The sequence below is a fragment of the Lactuca virosa genome, chromosome 3 (assembly GCF_052849685.1).
Source record: "Lactuca virosa cultivar CGN04683 chromosome 3, Lactuca_virosa_CGN04683_v6, whole genome shotgun sequence".
In the NCBI taxonomy this organism is placed as follows: Eukaryota; Viridiplantae; Streptophyta; class Magnoliopsida; order Asterales; family Asteraceae; genus Lactuca; species Lactuca virosa.
Genome location: NC_136428.1, coordinates 74,332,390 through 74,354,644, shown reverse-complemented (window position 1 = coordinate 74,354,644; position 22,255 = coordinate 74,332,390). Strand labels below are relative to the sequence as shown.

Genomic DNA, 22,255 nt, shown 5'->3' with positions numbered 1-22,255 from the left:
GAAAATTTTCTTTTGAAAATTGGGTCGTTACACTTATTAGAATTTTCGAATTTAGATTTGGATAATTCAAAAAAAGCATAGTTTGGATTTCAGGTAAAATTTGAGATTGAAAACATAAATATTATTTTCGTTGTGTGTTTTTTAGAGAATATTTTGTAAAGTTGGGTCGCTACGGACGGACCCCTATGTTCTCGAGTGCACATTAACTTATCTCAGTGTGCATTTCATACCTCCTATCTTAGATTATAGTCTAAGACATATATATATATATATATATATATATATATATATATATATATATATATATATATATATATATATATATATATATATATATATATATATATGTCATTTTACGTTGCAATCTAACTTATAAACTAATTTTTCCCAAATACTGTTAACGCATAAGTTATCTTATTAGCTATCAGCTAGCTTTTCAGTTAGTTTGTCAAAAGGGCCTAAGATAAACTCAACATATCTCGAGTTTAGCCTGACTACACTAAAGTCACCAATTGTGTATCATTTTACGGAGGAGGGTTTCTACATTGTTGAAGTTTTTTTTATAACTAATTAGTATTCATTTTTTTTTCTATTGACCACACAATATCATTAGAACTCATAACTTATTTTCGTATATGTAACCCATCCTCCTTCAATCATATTGTACTTTACCCTTTAATTATATTTTGACTTTTTAATATTTATTTTTTTTCTTTACTAATTAAGTATTTCTATTAAATATTTAACAACATTTCATTTATAAAATATAAAATTTATAGCAATTATATAGTATTTCAATCATTTTTCTATTTTTACAACTATACCATAATATTATTATTTTTCGTGTGTATATATATATATATATATATATATATATATATATATATATATATATATATATATATATAAAGACCCAACGTATTTGCATTTATAGTTTCGTTTGTTTATGAAATTGTAGATATAAGGCTATCCAGAATAGACATTAACCCGTGCGTTGGTTTCCTATGTGGCACACTAAACCACTAGTGAACACCATCCCAAAGGCTGGTGGGTTGGTTGTGGAGTGAGCTAAAGTGGTGCTGAAGACGGATGAAGACACGAAATTTGATTGGGTAACCTTTTTTTTGACCATTTCTTTTTTGAAGGTTAGAATAAAAAATAAAAGAATTCTATATTTTCGTTGGTTACATAAATAAAGAATAATGTTTTAAAGTAGTGATCATTTTCAAGGGCTAGAGGTTTGGTAGTGAAGAAGTAGTGGAGATAACGTGTTGCATAGATGACAACACTTTTCTAGTGGGTTGGTGGTGACCACTCCCCTTAGCTTAAGGTACACTCACCATGGTTTTGGAATTCATCTATATATATTATTGGTATAAATAATAAAAAGAAAAAACTTCAAAAATGGCCCCTGTGGTGACCATTCCCTTAGATGGTCCCTATGGTTTCAAAAATTTTAATAAATAGTCTTTTTGCTAACTCCGTTAGCTTTTGGCCGTTAAGTGAAAAACATTTCTGTCATTTCACTACCACAGGGACCATTTATGAAGTTTTGCCTTATTTAAAAAAAAGAAAAAAATATAATTATTTAATATTAAAGATATTTAATATTAAAGGGTCCCTCCTCTCTCTCTCTCTCTCTCTCTCTCTCTCTCTCTCTCTCTCCTCGAGACATGTGCACAGATCCTCAGCCCACTTCTCTCTTCTTCCCCCTCGCTTTCCCTATATAATCATTAGCACTACCATCGCCCAACAAATGCTCAAATTCTTCCAAGAAGAAGAAAAAAATGGAACGAGATTATCTACAACAAGATTACACCTTCTATAATGGCGGCAGTTCCACTTCCGCCTCCACCGCTGCTGCCTCTGCTTCTGTTTTTTCAGATGTGATTGGTAAATCGAAGCTGTGGGATGAGGTTAAAGAGCAAGATGCCAACATTGATGAGTTGTTGGTGGTGCTTGATTTCAAAGTTAAGTCGTGTGATGTGGCTGATATTGCGCAAAAGATCGAGCATCTGGAGGGTGTTTTGGGGAACGACGATGGGTTGTCTCAGCTTGCTTCTGATTCTGTTCATTATAACCATTCAGACCTTAAATCAATTATTTGTGAGTTGAACCCCACAAATCAACCACCTGTTATCGATGATTTGTTTGTGAACAAAACCGCATCTGTAACTTTGTCGGCTGTGGACTCATCTTTTCTCTTCGTTGACAATCTACAGAGGATCCTCGGAAACACAATTGAAAGGGAATAAGATCAGTATGTTTCTCTGTTTTGTGTTTTAACCCATGACTGATTCCTTACATATGGGTATAAGCGATTGATTCATGAAATCATAAATTCACTTTTATGTGTATATTTTCATTTTCCTTGATTGTACATTTTTGTGTATTGAGTCCACCTACAATTTGGATTTCAATTAGAAGTAAAAACAAAGATTCCATAGTAAACTTCTTAAGTTGCACACTAATGTTTGTGGAAATTCCCCAATGACTTCAATTCGTTCACGCCCCAACCTGGTTGTTTCTTGTTTCACAGCTTCACCATATTGATATTAGACATTACTTTTCAAAATTATCAAAATCTAGCTATTAAGAGAAACTAAAACACATGATAGAGAGAAGGGGATCAATAGTTTCTTGCGCCATGTTGGTGGTGGTGGATGCTTATGAGGTCACTGATAAGGGGATGGAGATCAGAAATGACCCTTTAATAACGAAGATGATGATCAGATGATCAAGGTGGAGAGATGTTTATGTTTGTGTGTACGTGTTTTTGAGAGAGAGAGAGAGAGAGAGAGAGAGAGAGAGACCCTTTAATATTAAATAATTATATTTTTTTCTGTTTTTTTTTAAATAAGGCAAAACTTCATAAATGGTCACTGTGGTAGTGAAATGACAGAAATGTAATTCACTTAACGGCCAAAAGCTAACGGAGTTAGCAAAAATGACCATTTGTTAAAAGTTTTGAAATCATAGGGACCATCTGTAAGGTTTTTAAAAATTAAGGACTAAACTTCAGATTTCCAAAAACCAACGGGACCATTTTTGAAGTTTTGTCTAATAAAAACATAATAGAGGATCAAACAATCATTTTACACGATTAAAAAGTAAAATACCCTAGTGTGCACCACACATTACATATCTTAACGGATAAATTAACTTTATCATCGGAATTGAAAAAGAAGCAAGAAGATAAATACCTAAAAAGTTACAAATTTGAAAGTTTAGATCCCGAATTACAAAAATCCGATAGACTCAAGCATGTAATTTACTATTTTCAAAAAGGCATAAATAAACAAACTAATAGTTTTAAAACTTTTAAAGGGGTAGACGTGATATTTTCCCAGTCATATCATAAACAAACTAATAGTTTTAAAACTATAAAAATAGGTAGATTGTATTTTTCCCTTTTTTTTTTTTTTTTGCCAGCCTTGTTATGTTATAGGGAATGGCCTTTATAAATTCAGCGTTTCCAAACATACACGAAGTTTGAGGCATTCTAATTTCTACACTCCTCAAGAGTGTGAATAGCAACATACCCTCAAGAGTGTGAACATCAATGAGTACCCTTCTTCAAAGTGTGTTATTTTAGTGTCCTGTTAGCGTGACAAGATCTTGATCTCCCAGAATGTCGAATCACGAGACTCCAATGGTAAGACCAAAGAGGAAGAAGGTGTGGGTCGATTATCTGATCCAGTTCCGATGGGTTGGGGTCATATTTCTTGTGCTTCCAATGTCTCTTATATTGGACATGTTCATATATCTTGACCAAGTTATATCACAACGGAAGTCTTACAAGCAGCGCCTAAACGAACACAACCAAAACGTCATAAAAGTCATCAAAAGGTTGAAGGAAAGGAACCCCTCGAAAGACGGTCTTGTCTGTACGGCCCGAAAGCCCTGGGTTACAGTAGGCATGCGAAATGTCGACTACAAGCGAGCTATGCGCTTTGAAGTAGACCTTTCAGACTTTCGTAACATTCTTGCAATCGACCATGATAGAATGATTGCAACATGTGAGCCGTTAGTGAAGATGGGTCAGATTACAAGGGCCACTGTACCAATGAATCTTGCACTTGCAGTTGTCCCAGAGCTCGAAGATCTTACGGTCGGTGGGCTCATCAATGGCAGCGGACTCGAGGGAAGCTCGCATTTGTACGGGCTTTTCTCTGATATCGTTGTTGCTTATGAGATCATTCTTGCAGATGGACGGGTTGTTCGTGCTACAAAAGATAACGAGTATTCTGATCTATTTTACGCGATTCCATGGTCTCAAGGGACCCTGGGTTTGCTTACTTGTGCTGAAATCAAGCTTATACCCATCAAAGAATACATGAAGGTAACATACAAACCTGTACGAGGTAACATAAGTGATCTGGCAAAGGGATACATCGACTCTTTTGCTCCTGAATTTGGAGATACCGATAGCGAAAAAGTTCCAGATTTTGTAGAAACTTTGATCTACAATCCTCATGAAGCTGTTTGCATGACGGGAAAGTACGCCTCCAAGGAAGAAGCGAAGATGAACTGGACCAAAATCAACTACATCGGTTTGTGGTTCAAGCCATGGTTCTACCAACACGCTCAGACAGCACTCAAGAAAGGCGAATTCATTGACTACATACCGATTCGAAAGTATTATCATAGACATACTCGAAGTTATTTCTGGGAATCGAAGCTGATCCTTCCATTTGCTGATCAATTGTGGTTCCGAATCCTCCTTGGTTGGACGATGCCACCAAAAATCCCTCTCCTAAAAGTCGCCCAAACCGAAGCCATGCACAACTATTATCACGACATGCATGTCCTTCAAGATTTGCTTGTCCCTCTTTACAAGGTTTCTGACGCTTTAGAGTGGGCACATAGTGAAATGGAGGTATATCCCATTTGGGTTTGCCCACACAAACTCTACAAGCACCCATATAAGACCATGGTGTATCCTGAGCCAGGGTTTGAGCAACATCGCAGGCAGGGGGACACCACAGACGCCCAGATGTACACAGACATCGGACTCTACTACGCACCAGGATCAGTCTTGAGGGGTGAAGTATTTGATGGGTCTGATGCAGTCCGTCGAATGGAGACCTGGTTAATTGAAAACCATGGGTTCGAGACACAGTATGCTGTTAGTGAACTCAGCGAGAAGGAATTCTGGAGGATGTTTGATGGGGAGCTCTACGAAAAGTGTCGAAGGAAGTATGGAGCTTTGGGGAACTTTATGTCTGTGTACTACAAGAGCAAAAAAGGTAGGAAAACCGAAAAGGAAGTTCAAGAAGCCCTCGAGATTCCGTATGTTGATGTCGGTCAGCTAACGGATTAATCAGTTCAATCGTACCAGTGATCATCTTTCATCCAACTCGTAATTAATACAGTACTGATCCTCTTAAATCAACAGCCGTGGGCTCGTTATATAATAAAGCTGCAATCTTTGGCATGGGAACTTGTTTAGTGTTGATTGTCTTTCGACACGATTGGATTTTTTTTCTTTTGTTCTTGTGTTAATGTTCTTTCACATAAAATGAATCTGGAGACGATATATCATATTCCATAAATATTCATATTTTAAAGGATTGGTCGCTTGTAAATGTAATGAATTGTAAGGTTATATATAAACTTTGTTTACAAAGTTTAATCACTAAAGGAACTCTCTTATTATGTTTTTTTTTAAAAGAAAAAATACTAATAACCATCTAATGTAAGGTATAACCGAGTAGACCAGTGATTTGAACAAAAAAAAATCGATTTAAAGCTTAATACGTGGAAATTACGTATATATTACATCTCATTTAAAGAGTTTGCATAGATATTTTTCGTATCCTCTTTCTTTATTCTTATTAAATTAGGATGCAACTACTTCCACGAAATTGATCGATTTCTTTGAAGGATTTGGCAAGAAATGTAAAGCAATTATGGAAGGAAGGGATGAAGCGGTTTGGGAAGGAGTTGTGTTGTAATTTAATAAGTGTAATGTACGAGGATCAATCTTGTAGTATCCATGTAAACTCTTTTAAACGAGGTGTAACATCCATATAATTTTACGAATCGATTTTTTAATTGTTTTTCTCAGATCACCAATGTAACCGATTATACCCTACATTAGATAGTCATATTGTTATTTTTAACACATTAAGGCTATGTTTGGTGTATTAGCTGAAAAGGTAGGTGTTAGCTGAAAAGCTGAAAAACAAACCGATAGAAATGACGTTTGATAAAACTAGTTGAGATATATAAAATTACATAAAAAGACATTTAAGAGTATTTGTTTCTATAATTAATTAATGGGTATATTTGGAAAATTTAAAAAAAACTCCTAAAAAGCTAGTCTAAGTAGCTTTTCAAAAAGCTAGTTTATAAACTACTTTTTGGCTTGCCAAACACGACAATATAAAAAACTCAAAAAAACAAGCTAGCTTATCAGCTAGCTGTGGCGTGCCAAACACAGCCTAAGAGAGTTCATCACGTATTTAAAAAAAAAAAAAAGCCTTTCGTAACTGAACGTGTATGATGTGCACAGATTATACCTATCTAGTTTTAAATTTATAACCTAACGAACTTAACTAGCTACAATGCACCTAGGCAGTGTATCTAGTCGAACTATATAATACATTAGGTAAGTCAGGTGTCAATCACAGGGAACGGTATTTAATTAATAGAATAACTACTAAAAGCTAAACTAAGAAAAACAACTAAATTGAGGGGTTTTTATCTGATTTTACAAGTTCAAAATTTTTTTTTAATTAAAATAATAAACTAATTACTAAAGTAAACAACTAGAAAGACGATTTTAAATCAAAAATAAATAATACTTTCGTTTAGCTTTGAATCCCTCCTGTTTCCTATGGTTGATTTCAAGACAATTGATTAATTCCGTTAGTTACCAAATAATAGTTACTACTCATCATGGTCAGACTAACTAGCATAAGTCAATTTAACAACTTTAACCCCAATGATCATGCAAGTTAAGGACAATAAATTAATTTTAAAGGTAACTTGAACTCTGAATGATATAATCTACGAACTACTATTCTTTGGTCAAGTCTAGTAATCGAGCAAATATTATGATCAAATACTGCTCTCTAACACAGTTAACCAACTAACTTATCACCTATACTAGGATATGGTCAATCTCTAGCTCTAGCAATTTAATGGTCATAAACAACTAAGTAAATCAAGTTCATGCAACTAACTGGTGTAACATCCATAAAAAATTCATAAAATTTAAACATTTCAAAACAACCATTTTTCTATAGAAGTGTTTACAAAAACCGTTGTTCTCAAAACATTATTTAAAAATCAGAATCTCTTTCAACATAGTTTTCAAAAATTTCACATTTTCAGAGTTTCTCAGAAATTATAAGTCCAAAACGCAAGGATGTGTACGGTCACGTCTTCACCTTACCACGATCCACTGAAGTACCTGAACCCATAAACCAAAACTGTAAACACGAAGCTTAGTGAATTCCCCCAAAGTACCAACACCCAAATAGATAACATATACAAATAACAGCATGCATTGGCTCCACAACTAAAAGATTGGATTACCCCTGAGCCCATAATATGAGTCTGGCTTGCCTATCGGGCCCACAGCTCACATCTGGATTGCTCCTGAGCCCACAACATAAGTCTGGCTTTCCCTTGGGGCCCACAGCTTATGTCTAGCTTGCTCCCTGTACCGATTAGTCATCAGACTGAATTATCAATGTTCAGCTCTCATTACGAGTCTGGCATACCAACCGGGTCCTCAGCTCATATCTGGAATGCTATTGAGCCCTCAGTATGAGCCTGACATGCCCCACCCGACCCTCAGCTTATATCTGGATTGCTCCAATACCCTCAAGCCCTCAGTACGAGTTTGGCATACCTACCGGGTCCTCAGCTCGTATCTGGAATGCTATTGAGCCCTCAGTATGAGTCTGGCATGCCCTACCCGACCCTCAGCTCATATCTGGAATGCCCCAGGGTTTGTTGGCTACAACACAGAGCAGTACAACCTCAACCCAACACAACATGCCAACATATAATAGATAAACATATAAACAGTCTACAGGCAGATAGGCAGATCTACAGATCACTACTCATAGCATCATCCTATAAATCAAGATACCGATCTAACAGATCACTACTGAACAATAACATACTATCACATAACAGGATATCTAATCCAATGGGCCGGTCTTGGTGCCTTCGACCCAAAGTACAGTGAGAAGAGCTCACCTCGAATGCAGAAGCTCACTGAAGAAATCCCTAGTTGTTGCCCTGTCGGCTTCCCGAGCTATCAAAACCTACGACACACCCAATTAGCAATTGGGTTCCATGTTATAATCCATAATCCTTACTTGGGGTAAAATGACTATTTTACCCCTCACTCCACATGAACCAAGACTAAGGCCCAAAACCAAAAGATCCAAAAAGGCCCACTGATGGCCCAATTTTCAAATTGGGCCCAATCCCATATGGGCCTTATCCTAAGCCCATAATTTTCCTTATTACAATTCAGATTACCATCAAGCACCCCTTGGGACAAACATGGTCAAAGACATAAATCGAAAAGTCAACGGTCCAAGTTAACCCAACTTGTCGAGTTGTCCTTCAACTCGTTGAGTTTCTCCATCAACTGCACAGATCGGGAAAAACCAAGTCAACTCGCCGAGTTCCTCTATCAGTCTGAAAATGTCGGGGAAAACCGAGCCAACTCGTCGAGTTTATCCAACAAACTCGCCGAGTTCGCCAAAAACCCACCTCTTAACACATTAAGCACTTAATCCATGAGGACATGACTCCAAAACATAGATCTGACTTCCTTGAGCTGGAAAACCACGTAAAGTTGCCAACGTTACGTTCATCCATGTCTAAATGAAGCTCTTAAGCTTGGAATGGACTTAATAGATGACTTAATGCATGCATAACACCAAAATCCTCATAAAGTTTGCACCTTTAAGCTCAAGGATACCAAAACCAACTCAGATCTGAAGGAACAACCCCTAAAATGACTTTACTCCATCATCATCCCCAAAAAGAGGCCAAAACACAACAAAACCCAAAATAAGGAGATCTAATCATCTATAAGTCAAGGTATGAACTTTATACCTTAAAGTGACTGCAAGAAATGGAGTGATTCTGGGTCCAAGACTTCCTTCTCCAAGCTAGAAACTTCAAGATCTTCTAATTCTTTCACGCTGCACAAAAAGAATACCAAACTTCCTTCCAATGCTCCAAAAACTTGACAATGGAGGCTACAACTCGTTTTAGGGTTTGGACAACAATGGAGGCAGATAAGGAGGCCAGAAGAAAGACTTAAGGACTTTAAATAGGGTGTAAGACCCTAAAAATTAGGGTTTCCTTCCCAGCTGCCAACTCGTCCAGTTGAGGCTCCCCAACTCGTCGAGTTGGTTCATTAAACCTTCGCAATCCATCCATCTTCAATACAACGAGTTGGTCCCTTCAACTCGTCGAGTTGACCTAGAATTAGGGTTTTTCTCAACAATTCCTCTTCAAGATTCCGGATGTTACAACTGCAGTTTAACTACACAAAACTTGAGACAAGGCAATAAAGATAGAAACTTTAACAAGCTAGGTTTAGATTTATCAAACAATATTTAAAGCAAAAACCAACTTCATCAATCCATAAAACAAGAAATCAACACATAGTATTCAAGAGTTCATCTAATCAAAACGAAAGAAAGGGTTTTAGCCTATAATCACAGCCGATGAACAAATAAACAAAAGGTAAACTAAGCTAAACATCGTTAAACTAAGCAAACCGAATGTGTAGATGCGAATCCTTGCTCCAATCGACTTCCTAGCTTCAAAATCGACCCCAAAGGGTTCTTAGAAGGGTTTTTGTCGCAATATTTCTCCAAAAAGTCACCTCCAATTCCCCCAATTCGTCCTAATGTTCGGATATATATACTTGCCTAAAATTTGGCCAGCACGTCGTGGTTTATCCCGTATTCCCCAAGTCAGGGTCAAGAATCGCGAAGATTCCATTCACCACGTCGTGGTGGGATCACCACGTCGTGGTTATCGAGAATCAACATTTTCTCAAAACATGAAAGTTGTCCGAAATTATGTCTAGTTTTCAGATCATTTTGAATCACTTCAATCAGAGTGACGAGTCACGAGATATGGCCAAAATACTGACAAGTGTTCAAGCTGTCCAACAAGATTCTTTTTGTGTCCTCGACTTGTCTAAGCTCGCATTTCCCTGCTTCCAGCTTCCATATTGTTTCTGAGCATGTCTTTTACGCTACATAACAACATATAATAAATTAAGTACATTTTGTTCTATAATAAACATTATTATAGCTAAAAGTATTAAGATATGATGTTATATATATATATATATATATATATATATATATATATATATATATATATATATACACACACACACATCAGTGTACACAGTGCAAAGTTCATTACCCTTATATAGTTACATGTCATTAACCCTATATTATAAAGTATCCAAAAGCCATGTAAGATGCTAAATTATAAATAGCCTACAGTAACCCGTCATAATGTAATTTTTAAACATACTTAGAGAGTTCAATAGTAAATCAAATACAAAAAATAAAAAAATAAAAAAAATTAATAGCTAAATGTATCAATGATTAATATCTATTGTTATAAAACTAAAAATATTGATAAATTTTATTTTATCAATGTACATTCAATATTTGTCTCATTTTAAATGTATTGACAGTATTTTTTAACAATGCAATATATTTTATTTATTATTTTCATTTTTTTTATAATTTGAGGTGATGTATGTAATTTGAGTAAGAGAGAAACAAATATAGAGATAGGAGAATGGAAATTATAGGCAAACAAATGCTTACCTTCCCACCTAAAAACCTTCCCTATATATGTAGTCGTCCATGCCATGTGCCCATAAATCTAATGGTCACTATATATTTGCAGCTGTACATACTTAATACCTTGTGGGTACAAACCTCAAGGACATTACAGGATCAAAAAGGTTTTATAAGGCCCATGAGTTTTATAAACCCACCGTAGGTTAAAAGAAGTCACCGACAAACACCTTATTTTACACAAGATCTTTATAAGCGACGATGGGCGGTAATTGATGATACGACACAATAAAATATACGATACAAAACAAAATTAGGAAATGACTGAAATTTGAATTCTCGTCCGTTACGTGTTCGTGTCAAGTGTAAAAAACACGATATCATGTCGTGTCGTGTTCGGTCGGGTCGTGTCGTATTCGTGTTCAAAATTAACACAAAATTGACACGATTTAGCATTTATTTGTCGTGTTTGCCGTGTTATGTATGATTAAGTACTAATTAATAACTAATTGTTATTTTATTTATATTTGTCGTGTCTTGTTTGTCTTTTTTTAATTGGTTCATTTTCGTGTTAGTTAAAAAAAACACGACATCGTGTCATGTCGTGTCGTGTTCGTGTTGTATAAAATTTTGTCGTGTCAGACAAAACATGACACGATTACATGATTTGTCGCCCTTATAAGCTACAAGTATTAGGAAAATAACACATTAATGTGACTTTATGACTATTTTTAAAGCTTATTACATAGTATGTATATTTATATTGCGTACCATAATGTTTTTCATAATGATATATTAGGTCCCTAGACTTAAATATTTATAATACGATGGATATGACAACGTCTATAACTCGGGGGACTATATTTGTGTAGTTCCAATCTTTTTTTTTCATAAGGTGCAACTAATAAACTTAATGCCTAAGTAATTGAAGGGTTTTTGAGTTATGCTCTAACTCCTTATAAATCCTATGATCGTCAATGTTATCTGCATCCAATCTCCAATCTCTCTATCTAGAAAATCAGTAAGACACCATTACAAGAAGACAAAGAATCAACAAGATGGCATCATCTTCCCCTAAGCTAACATTTTCAAGTAAGTACCACCGATCCCTTTGTGAAGTTTATGTTAACTAATTTTGATTCATACCTGTAAAATCAACAACTAGTTTTGGAAAAGTCAATGTATGAAAAAGTTTTTTATGACATCGCTCATTTGATGCAATTGGAATTAACTTCGGTGTAAAATGTGAATTTGAAACTATAATCTAATATAAGTTATGAGAATGCAGTATGCACAATTGCAGATAAGGTGAGTTTGAAATCGAACACTGCTAAATGCGAGGGTGAAGGGGTTACTCCTCTTGTGGTGGTCCCGCCGACCGATTAGAGGACGGAGTTTAGGGACAACACCCTCGTAGAGATAGGGAACTGTCCTTACCATGTGTGCATAAATCTCGACAATATATATGTAACAGTCTGTGGGTTTTATTAACGCACCATAGGGCGCCCTAATAAACTAACCCGCAAACACGATACATTTACACAAGATTTGTTAGGCTATTGGATTGTGATTACAACATATCATTCCACGTCATCTTGACACTTCGACGCTACATCATTCTTCTTCTCTACCGGATGTGGTCACTTTTCTTCATCACTCCAAATTTATTAATTTTTTTATATAAATAATATATATTAAATAAAAATAAATTCAAATATAACATTGATTAAAATTTTAAATGTTTCATTAACTCATAGAAATAAAAACTACCAATACTTAACTTTACTTGATTTTTTCGTAGCTAATGTCTCTTGGAGGTCCCAATCTCCAAATCATCCATCTTCAATTTTAAGACACAACACAATGCAGCTTCCTCCATTGAATTCCAAGCTTGGTTATGGGCATTTTAGGGCTCCTACGTGTTTGTGATGGTTTGGGTTGTGGTTTCAGGATCCAATTCAGGCTGGAAATATTGCATGTGAAGTGGGGTTTGGGGTGTGGGATGTACACCTTGAAATTGAGAGGGTGAATTTGTAAGTTGGTGAAGCTAAGTTAAGTTGCAGTGAAAGAAAGAAATTAACATAATAGCGATAGAAAGGTGGTGGTGAGTTGTTTAGCACCAAAATACTATCTATGATCCACTTCCTACATCTAACCTCCCTCTCATCTTATTTTTTATAGCAAACCACAACGGGGATGTTATTATTGTTAGAAAAAATGAATAAATCTGATACTTTGGATTGAATTCTATCTTAGGTCATCCGTTATACCTACCACATAGCACATATGTGGTGGGTGCCACATCAGCACCACATTCCTCTACCACTAACATGGGATACCTACCACTAAACATAACACTCCACCTCATTTTTTTTAATTAAATTTAATTCAAAAATACATAAAAATTCATATAATTGTTTTTTTAAATACTAATTTTCATTAATTTAAAATACTAAATTACATTAATTAAAAACTACATTAAGTAAAACGAAAAAAAATAAAAATAACTTTAAAACTAAAAATTACATTAACTAAAATAAAAAACAATAAAAATAATATTAAGAATTAAAAGGCTAAAAATACCAAACTTCTAATTTGTGTTTTTTTAAGCAAGGTTATTCCATTTTGGAGAATTCTTCAATTTTTGTCAAGCTTTTAACATGTCTAAAACGTTGATGATTTGTGTTTTCATATTGCTCCATGGCCACATTAACCGGATCGATACCAGCTTCGTGTATGTTGTTTACAACAAAATTGTAAATTTCATTGAACTCAGAACATTTGGGCCTCATATCGCGCCACTTCAAGCATATTTCATCAACATTTCGAATTGCACAACACATTAAACCATGGAAAACACTTTCAACATTTATCCAAAAAGAACCGGAAGTTTTACCAGCGTCGTCTTCCGAAACTGTCACCCATGCTTGTGCTAATTCTCTTCTTCCTCTTCTGACCATTTTTTATTTTTGGGAGGCATAGTTTTTGAAGGATCAAACAACAAAAATGTATCTAAAGGGGAGAAGATTTGTATGAAAATAAGAAGATGAGTGGTAGTATTTACAGGTGAATGTTGAAGAAATAGAAAAGAAGCCGTTAGGGAGGGGAAGAAAGTGGTCAAACGAGATTTAAGCAAGAAATTAAACTATTGGCCGTTTGGGTTCGTTGTCGGGAGCACGGAGGGCCACGACCACGACCCACCACGAACCACCGGGGTGGTGTGCATGGTCGTGGTTCGTGGCCACCTAGACCACGAACACTCTCGTGCTATCTATACCAGAAGGCCTTAGGTAATGCGGAATAGAAGTAAAACAAACACAAACTGCTTAATATTCACACGAAAGAGTAAACAAACACAAACTGCTTATTATTAACACGAAAGAGAAACTTTATTAGTCGAAAATTACTTTCAAAGAAATAGAATCAAACCCATTTTATATGATAATTGTTAATCTTAGTCGGTACCATCAAATCACAAAAAATTAAAATTGACAATATAATATTGAAATTAACTAGCCATTCGACCATCTGAGTTACAGAAATCCTGGATTTCACAAGGTTTACAATTAAAACAAAATCAAAATAAAATATTAAATTTCAGTGAGTCACACACAGTCTTCTTATCCACAAAACTTCTGGTTTGACTCTATACACATAATATAATGCCCACTCTCCGGTAAATTACATATCCATTAATTTTTTTTGTAAAATATTATTTCTTGACAAGTAATACTAACAGAACAAAATTCAAAGGGGGAATCTTCAGCCTCCCTGTTGTTGCATTTTCTCTTTCAGGCCTCCAAGAGGCCCATAACTTTTGGCCTTTGATTTCTGTTGACTACAATTACAGCTACTTGTATTTAAATTTTGACCACATTTGAGACACAAACCTTTACACATCGGATCACATATGGCACTGATCTTTATTTCCAGATGCACCATGTCTCTTACATTCTTTGATATGTCTATCACTTTCTCTTCAGGAGGGAAATACAACCAGTCATCTAAGTCAACAGATGCTAAATCATCTTCTTCTTCTTCTTCAGTTCCATTGACCATACTTTGACCATAAATTACTCCCATGTTTATTGTTTCAGGCTCTTCTATTGGTTCTTCACTTAGTACAATTGAGAAATTAGAGAACACACAATCAGCTGCAGATCCACCACACCTTCAATCAAAGTTTAAACAAACAATTACAAATTATGCCCCTGTACTTTGAAAGGTATTTAAATTATGTCCCTGTACCTGTTGCATCCAAGAGTTATGACTGTTCGTATGATCCCATCAAGCTTTAAGTTGTGCTTCTTTCTGGTAACATCCATGGATATCAAGACAGGTGTTCCATGTGGATAATCCTTCACTGACTTTGTGACACGTAATCCCATTAAAGAAGCTCGAGATCTTGAAACATCAGTAGACAGATGTCCTAATCCTAATCTTTCTAAGGTTGTGCAATACTCAAGGTGGGAGATTGAAGGGTTCCTTTGGTACAAAATTGCCCCTTCCCAAGGTGAATCCATGGAGTCATCTCCTTCTCCTTGATCTATCCAATCATCTTCCATACTGTTTTCATCACTAAAGAGTTCATAACTGGAGTTCATGGAGGATTCTCTTGCTATGAGTTTCAAGGGTGCTTTGTGTTTTAGAATCATGGATATGTGGTTATTAGGAAATAAGCATTTTCGAAGAATGTTGCAGTGGATAGAATTGTGATGTGGATGTGATAATGATGGTTGTGGGAATATAATATGGGGTTCCTTGACAGTATCAACAAAAGAACAGGGGGGCATGAAGGAGGAAGATAGTATGAGAGGCATTTAACTTTATTTTTTAGGAACTAACATAAAAACTTAAAAGTACAGCTATGAGTCTTTTGAGAACTAAATGCACAACCTCCAAAAATAAATAATGCAACAGACTAAAAATTATGAAGTACGAACTCTGGATGTGCAGAGCTATGGGGAAATCATGTTATCAAAGCCTCAATAGTAACAAGAAGCTCCTGTAAAATGGGTCAACTCAGTTGCTAGAATATATAACGAAAGTGAATAAAAAGAATAAATGTCTCGCACAGGGTACAAGTAATTGAATCCATTATTGCTTATAAGTGAAATAGTTACTTCCTAAATCCAAACTTAACATGGATAGCATCAGAAATTGACATCTTCATATTTCAAATTAAAATGAGATTCCAATTTTCACGCTGAAATTCAGTAGGTTTCATGGACAGCCGGTTTCACTTCCGAGTTTGAGCGGATATCATCATTGAAATTTCAAATTTGTTTCATTTTATCCGAAGAAATACAGTATAGTAGGACGAAACCAGTGAAATTGGAGGAGAATTTATTTAGTTTCAACATCAATCAAGAACTACACAAATATAGAAGGAAACCCTAGAACTGAAACTTGGTTTCCGAGAGAAAGAAAGAGTGTACCTGTAATTCGTGATAGCGAAGAGAGGTTTAGCAGATGGGGTTTGTAAAACTAAAACCCGGGTGCGTATAGATATGGTTCGTGGGAGTGGGACAACCATTTGAAGCAAGATTTGTTCATCAACTTTGGTATATATTTGGCTGTGTACTTGTATGTATGTATTTGAGTTAATGATTTAGGAAGATTACGTCTAAATATTTAAATATTTAGGTATCTATGTTTTTTTTCGTACATATTTTACCATTAAATTTGTTTGACGGTTCAAAATTGGGTAATATGAATCGGTGATATTACCCTACGATGAACAGGTCAAACAAAGTTTATTGGTCAAATTTATACGAAAAAACATAGTTTTCTAAATGTGGACAAAAACCAAAGTTCTTTACTCGTTTTGGTAATATTGAGTTCTTTATGCTCAATGCAAGTACTCATAAGACTCACTCATATGACATGAAATCGGGTTATCGGGTCTTGGTGTCAGCTCAATAGTAAGTGTTGTTAGCGGGTTCTTGACATGATTCCTAACTGTCATCAAAGATCAAAACCATTAAAACCGTCTCAGGGATTGTGCCCTGAGAGTAGGCTCCAACAATCAAGTTAGATCGATGTGTAAAAGGAGATGATTTCTTTTGGATAAAGAACCGTCTTGGTGGAAAGAATGTATGTATACAATAGACACTCGTGTCTAGGAATGAGATTTTACTTATGCGGGAAGAGGTGTTCTATTTATAGATCTAGGTCAATGGATAATTAGGTTAGGCTTAGGCTAACCCAGTTTAGGCCCAACTAGTCGTGGGTTAGGCTATGTTGCCAAGCCTCTAAAGCATATACAACCTAGCTCCTGACTAGTTGGGCCTAAACTGGACTGACCCAAGACCTAACCATCTTCTCATACACATCGTCTAACTTGATCATCGGAGCCTTCTCCTGGGTTACAGTCCCTGAGACTGTCTATTGATTTTGTTCTCTGATGGCAGCTAGGGATCAAATTGGGAACTCACTAACGACACCTACTCAAGTCTACAATCAAGATCTGACACCAAGACTCGATGGCCCGATTCCATGTTACATCATCTTATGACTACTTGCATTTATCATAAAGAACTCAATATTAACAAAACAAGTAAGGAACTTTGGTTTTTATCCACATTTAGATAACCATATTTTTTCACAAGTAAACTTGTTTGATCCGTTTATAATAAGGTAATATCACCGGTAATTACTAGTCATATTACCCTATTTTGAAGAGGTCAAACAAGTTTAATGATCAAATGTATATGAAAAAAAAACATGATTACTTAAATGTGGACAAAGACCGAAGTCACTCACCTTAATCATTAACCCTATATATTTTGGTGAAAAAATACTTGAAAAAAATACGTAAGGACAAAATATACCCATGACAAATTTTAGAAAGTTACAAGTTAATTCCAAAATTTAATTATTCAATTATTAACTTATTAGTAAAACGAAATAACAACAAAAGTAAAGAAAAAATAACTTTGAACGGTGACAATTTTTTCTTTTGGTTCAAAAAGTATTATTAAACTTTATTTATTGTATGTTATTAATATTAAACTTACTAAATTGTTCATAAAACGTAATCATTGTCTATTGTAGTAAGAGGTTATTTAATAAAAGAGTAGGGGGGGGGGGGGGGGGGGTCACGTACTAATCCCATGGTGTAAGTCTTACTACCAATTCCTTGCTTTTTAACCATATACTCACAATAGATTCTTGTGTAAGACATATAATCATTCATATAATTTGAACAATCCATGCCGACACATCGTTCAGGTATAATTCTATCTTAATCTTTTTATTAATTCCGTCATGTCGTTAATTTTGGTATCAAAGCTAAGTTTCGTTCTTATCATTTTTATAAATATGAAAACTCATCCATTCGTTCATAAGAAAAAAATATTCATCATTAATGCATATCATTTATCATAATCATCTTTATTTGTCATGCATCATCATAAATATTATTATGAATATTCATCGTTATGATTTATCATCATAAAATTAACAGTCATGATAAATTCTACTATCACTATCATTTTTAAAACTATAAATTTTTATCGTAACTTTGATCCAAAACACAACTAAATTATTGTTCTTATAGAATTATAATTATGAGTTTTTCAAATCTAGATACAAATAAACAAGAATTAATTTTTTTTCGTAAAACACTGAAACAATCTAAAAAAAAATTTTAAATCTAAAAATAGACTCTAATATATCAATAATTAATTGCATTTCTAATATTGAAGCAATAAATATAATAGATAATAGTATAAATTGGAAACAAAAACAAATAAAAAATCTTGAAGATAAGATAACAAGATTAATTTGTTAAATATGTTTCAAAAAATAGAAAAATCACTAATAATAACTACTCCACTAGTAAAAAGAAACTAAAGATTTCATTTATAAAATACACACAATTTATTAATATGAAAACTTTACAAGAAAAAGTAGAAACGTTAACTAAATTATTCGCAGCATTAGAAATTCCATCCGAAATTCAAGAAAATAATACAGAAATAGAAAATAATTCAGATAATAATGACGCAGAAGTAATATATGATTTTTCATCCGATGATGAAAACCCATATTCAAATCCATACAAAAATTCACAAAATAATTTTGGATTAAAACGAAAACAATCATATGTTGAAGATGATTATCAAAATCAATATATTTATAGGCTCAAGAGAGTCGGTTACATAATTGAGTTGCAATCGTTTGATTGCAATACGACATATATATTTACATTATAGCCCCTAGACTATTGAGGGACTTACATACTTTATGTTACATCACAAATAATACAACCGACACTTAATAATTTTCCTACCGACACTTTTAAACAATTACATTAATAAAAACAACAATCCCTTCCACATTGAAAGGATACGTGTCTTCAATAATGTCTTCAATAATAATGGCTTTATACGTCATTGTTTTCGTCATTCCTCCCGCCACCGAAAGGACAGATATTTTTGAATGATGTGTGCTTTGGTCATTGCTGACGTTAGTCTTCCATGAACGGGCTTTCTTCCGTATTTTCTTTACAATGACTGCAATTATGTCGTGGTGCATGCATGATGTGTTTACAAAGTTGTTTCTTGAGATCAACAGGTAATTCAGCTAGATGATGGGAAAGCTTTTCGAACGGTTGTTCGAAAGTTTCAATTGCTTTTAATGCTTTTGGGGTTATTTCACTGTTTGTTAGAGAATAGATAACGAAAGTTTTACTGGCATAATTCACTCTGACTCTTGATTTTTGATCTTTTCCGTTGCCTATGCGAGATGATGCTAGATATACACCGGCTAGTGCAAAAATTAGATGATCCTGTGTTGGTGTTTCATGAGGTAGATCATCTTTTGTTGGTTTCGAGCCGTTACTTATTCCCATATTTGCGAAAGTAATGCTTGGAATAAGTAATTGAGAATCTTCATCAAAAATTGGGTAACTTGAATGCATTTTGATGAATAATCCTCTTTCTTGTTTGGCAAAACGTGTTTTATAATTTCTGATTATTGTCTGCACATCAGATGGAAATTCACTGATGCAGCGGAGATTGGTACCTTTTGTAAATAGATGGTGTCAATAAATCCATGGATAAAATAATCCCATAAAGTCATAGGATCTGATAAATCAGCTAGAAAAACTGCTTTGGGGCCTGGACGTCTGGCTACTGGATAAAAGCCCATCAGAGAATGGACTTCGGTGTATTGAATAAGACTATCCCATAGTTTAGCAAATTTTTGAGTAGTTGGTTTTTTCATGGCTTCTTTTTCTTTGGTTGATGGAATGGCTTCAAGGGCAATTTTTGCGTTTAGTTGGTTAAGAGACTTTGGGATGGATACAGGTTTTTGTGGGGTGAAGCTGGATATGGGTTTTTGTGGTGTAAGGAGAACTGTTTTGAACATTCGACATTATCTTTTATGACTGCTTTGTATGCTTCGTTGTATGCGGCTTCTGCTTCATTTTTTGTTTTGTAACTTTTGTGAATGACATTTTTTCCAAGAATGTATGAATTGGCAATTCCCCAATCATCATAGATTCCTTTGTTTTCTCCGTTGAAAATCACATACCATTTCTTTATGTTTTTATGATCGGCTTGAAGCGGTGGATATTCTTCTTGGTTTGGTGTTATAGGTTGTTTTTCTGTTTTGAGTGGCTGACTATCATCGGATGATATTTCTTGAATGTCTTCTTTTGGTTGCTTTGTTGTTGAGCTGCTAGCTACCTCTTCTTTAGATACTGAATAAGATGATAGAATTTGTAGTGTCTGTTGTAGTTGCTCTTCATCACGATTGACTGCTTCAAGTTGTCTAATTAATGATGCTTTTTGTTCCTGCTTCTGTTTGAGCTGGTGTTGTATTTGCTTCATGATTGCTTCCATTTCAATATGTCTACTGTGTGAATACTTGCGCCTCTTGGGTACCTGAATGATTGCTCATATTTGTTTGCTTTTAATATTTTAAATGATGATATGAAAATTTTCATATCAATGTATGTTTTTGGTGATATATTCATATCACTGTATACTTTTGGTGATATTTTCATATCACTGTATACTTTATCATTGTTTACTTCAGATGATATTTTCATACCATTGTATGCTTTAGCAATGTATATTTCGGATGGGTTAGGTATGAGGTTTCCCTCAAGTTCTAATCCCAATAATACTTTTTCCATATGATCATGTATCTGCATCTGAATCAGAATCAGTTGTATATGCATAAATATCTATGTCTGAATCTATATCTGAATCTTCTATTGGTTCATATCCAAGATCATATGCAATTTTTAATATGTTTGTTTCTTTTTATTTTTTAGTCTTTTTTGGGCATTCATAAGCTTTGTGTCCGTCCTCTTGACATATCCAACATTTACAATCTTTTTTATTTGATGGGCAATAATTTTTTTTAGATTGATATTTTTGTTTATATTGTTTTCTATTTCGAAAATATTTTCTTTCTCCTTGTTTATAATATTCTTTATATTTAGGTTTGTAAGTTTGTTTTTTTCAAATTTTCTTTTTTTGTCTTTTATTATCTTTACAACCATATTGATTAACTTTATTAGAAAGGATGTCACAACATAAATCAATTTTTGCGTCTTGTGTTGTTTTTTGTTCTAAGCATTTCTTTTGCATCCATGCTTTTAATATACTTATTCGTGCTCCTAGAGTGTCTGCAATTTTATTTTGTTGTAAAGCTTCTTGAAAATCTTTTATTAGACTTTGGCTTACTAATGATGGTAATTTTTGATAAAACATATCTAATGCTACCTTTTTTCTAGTGGAATCTAAATTATAATAATGTTCAGAATATTCGCATATAAACGGATCTAGATAACACATATTACAAATTCGTAGATTAGGTAAATGTCATAATTATTCTAATTGAAAAGCTTCTTGTGATACTTTATCTTCAATTTGTTTTCCTATGAATTCCTGAATAAGACGACTTAATACATTTTTAAATGTTTCCATAGCATCAGTAGTAGTTATCATCATCGTTTCGTTTTCATCAAGAGATGAGAGAAAACGATATGCGTTACCTTGTGTTTTATGAATGATATAATTAAGAAAATGTGTTGGGTGTAAATTTCTTAATTCTCCAGTTAACTGAATTTGTACTCCCATTTTATTACTCAATTCTTGAATTTTTGCTTCAGGATTTTGATCAAAATCAATAAAAAGAATATCTGAATTTGTTGGAAATGTAAATAATTTAGGTATGTATTGAGGTGGTATTTTTTCCATTTATTTTGTTTATTTTTAACCATTCCTTGTCTATATAAAAAAATTCTCTTTTAACGAAGGTGGTCCATAAATATATTGATTTTGATAATCATCTTCAACATATGATTGTTTTCGTTTTAATCCAAAATTATTTTGTGAATTTTTGTATGGATTTGAATATGGGTTTTCATCATCGGATGAAAAATCATATATTACTTCTGCGCCATTATTATCTGAATTATT

The 22,255-nt window shown here is 34.2% G+C and overlaps 2 protein-coding genes and 1 pseudogene across 2 annotated transcripts; 2 read left to right on the top strand and 1 right to left on the bottom strand.

Annotated features, from left to right (window-relative positions):
• The first annotated feature begins 1,787 nt into the window (after positions 1-1,787).
• LOC145163680 (DELLA protein GAIP-like) lies at positions 1,788-2,255 on the top strand. The gene has a single exon (XM_079082484.1). It carries the CDS (start codon positions 1,788-1,790, stop codon positions 2,253-2,255), a length of 468 nt encoding a protein of 155 aa, XP_078938610.1.
• Positions 2,256-3,507: 1,252 nt separating this feature from the next.
• Positions 3,508-5,555, top strand: LOC145165969 (delta(24)-sterol reductase pseudogene; annotated as a pseudogene).
• Positions 5,556-14,380: 8,825 nt separating this feature from the next.
• On the bottom strand, positions 14,381-16,368 carry LOC145165968 (BTB/POZ domain protein, putative (DUF177)). Its single transcript, XM_079084890.1, has 3 exons — positions 16,253-16,368; positions 15,063-15,819; positions 14,381-14,985 (listed from the first exon to the last, which is right to left on the bottom strand). The coding sequence occupies exons 2-3, from the start codon at positions 15,632-15,634 to the stop codon at positions 14,577-14,579; spliced, it is 981 nt and encodes a 326-aa protein (XP_078941016.1). The 5' UTR covers positions 15,635-15,819; positions 16,253-16,368; the 3' UTR covers positions 14,381-14,576.
• Positions 16,369-22,255: the final 5,887 nt, after the last annotated feature.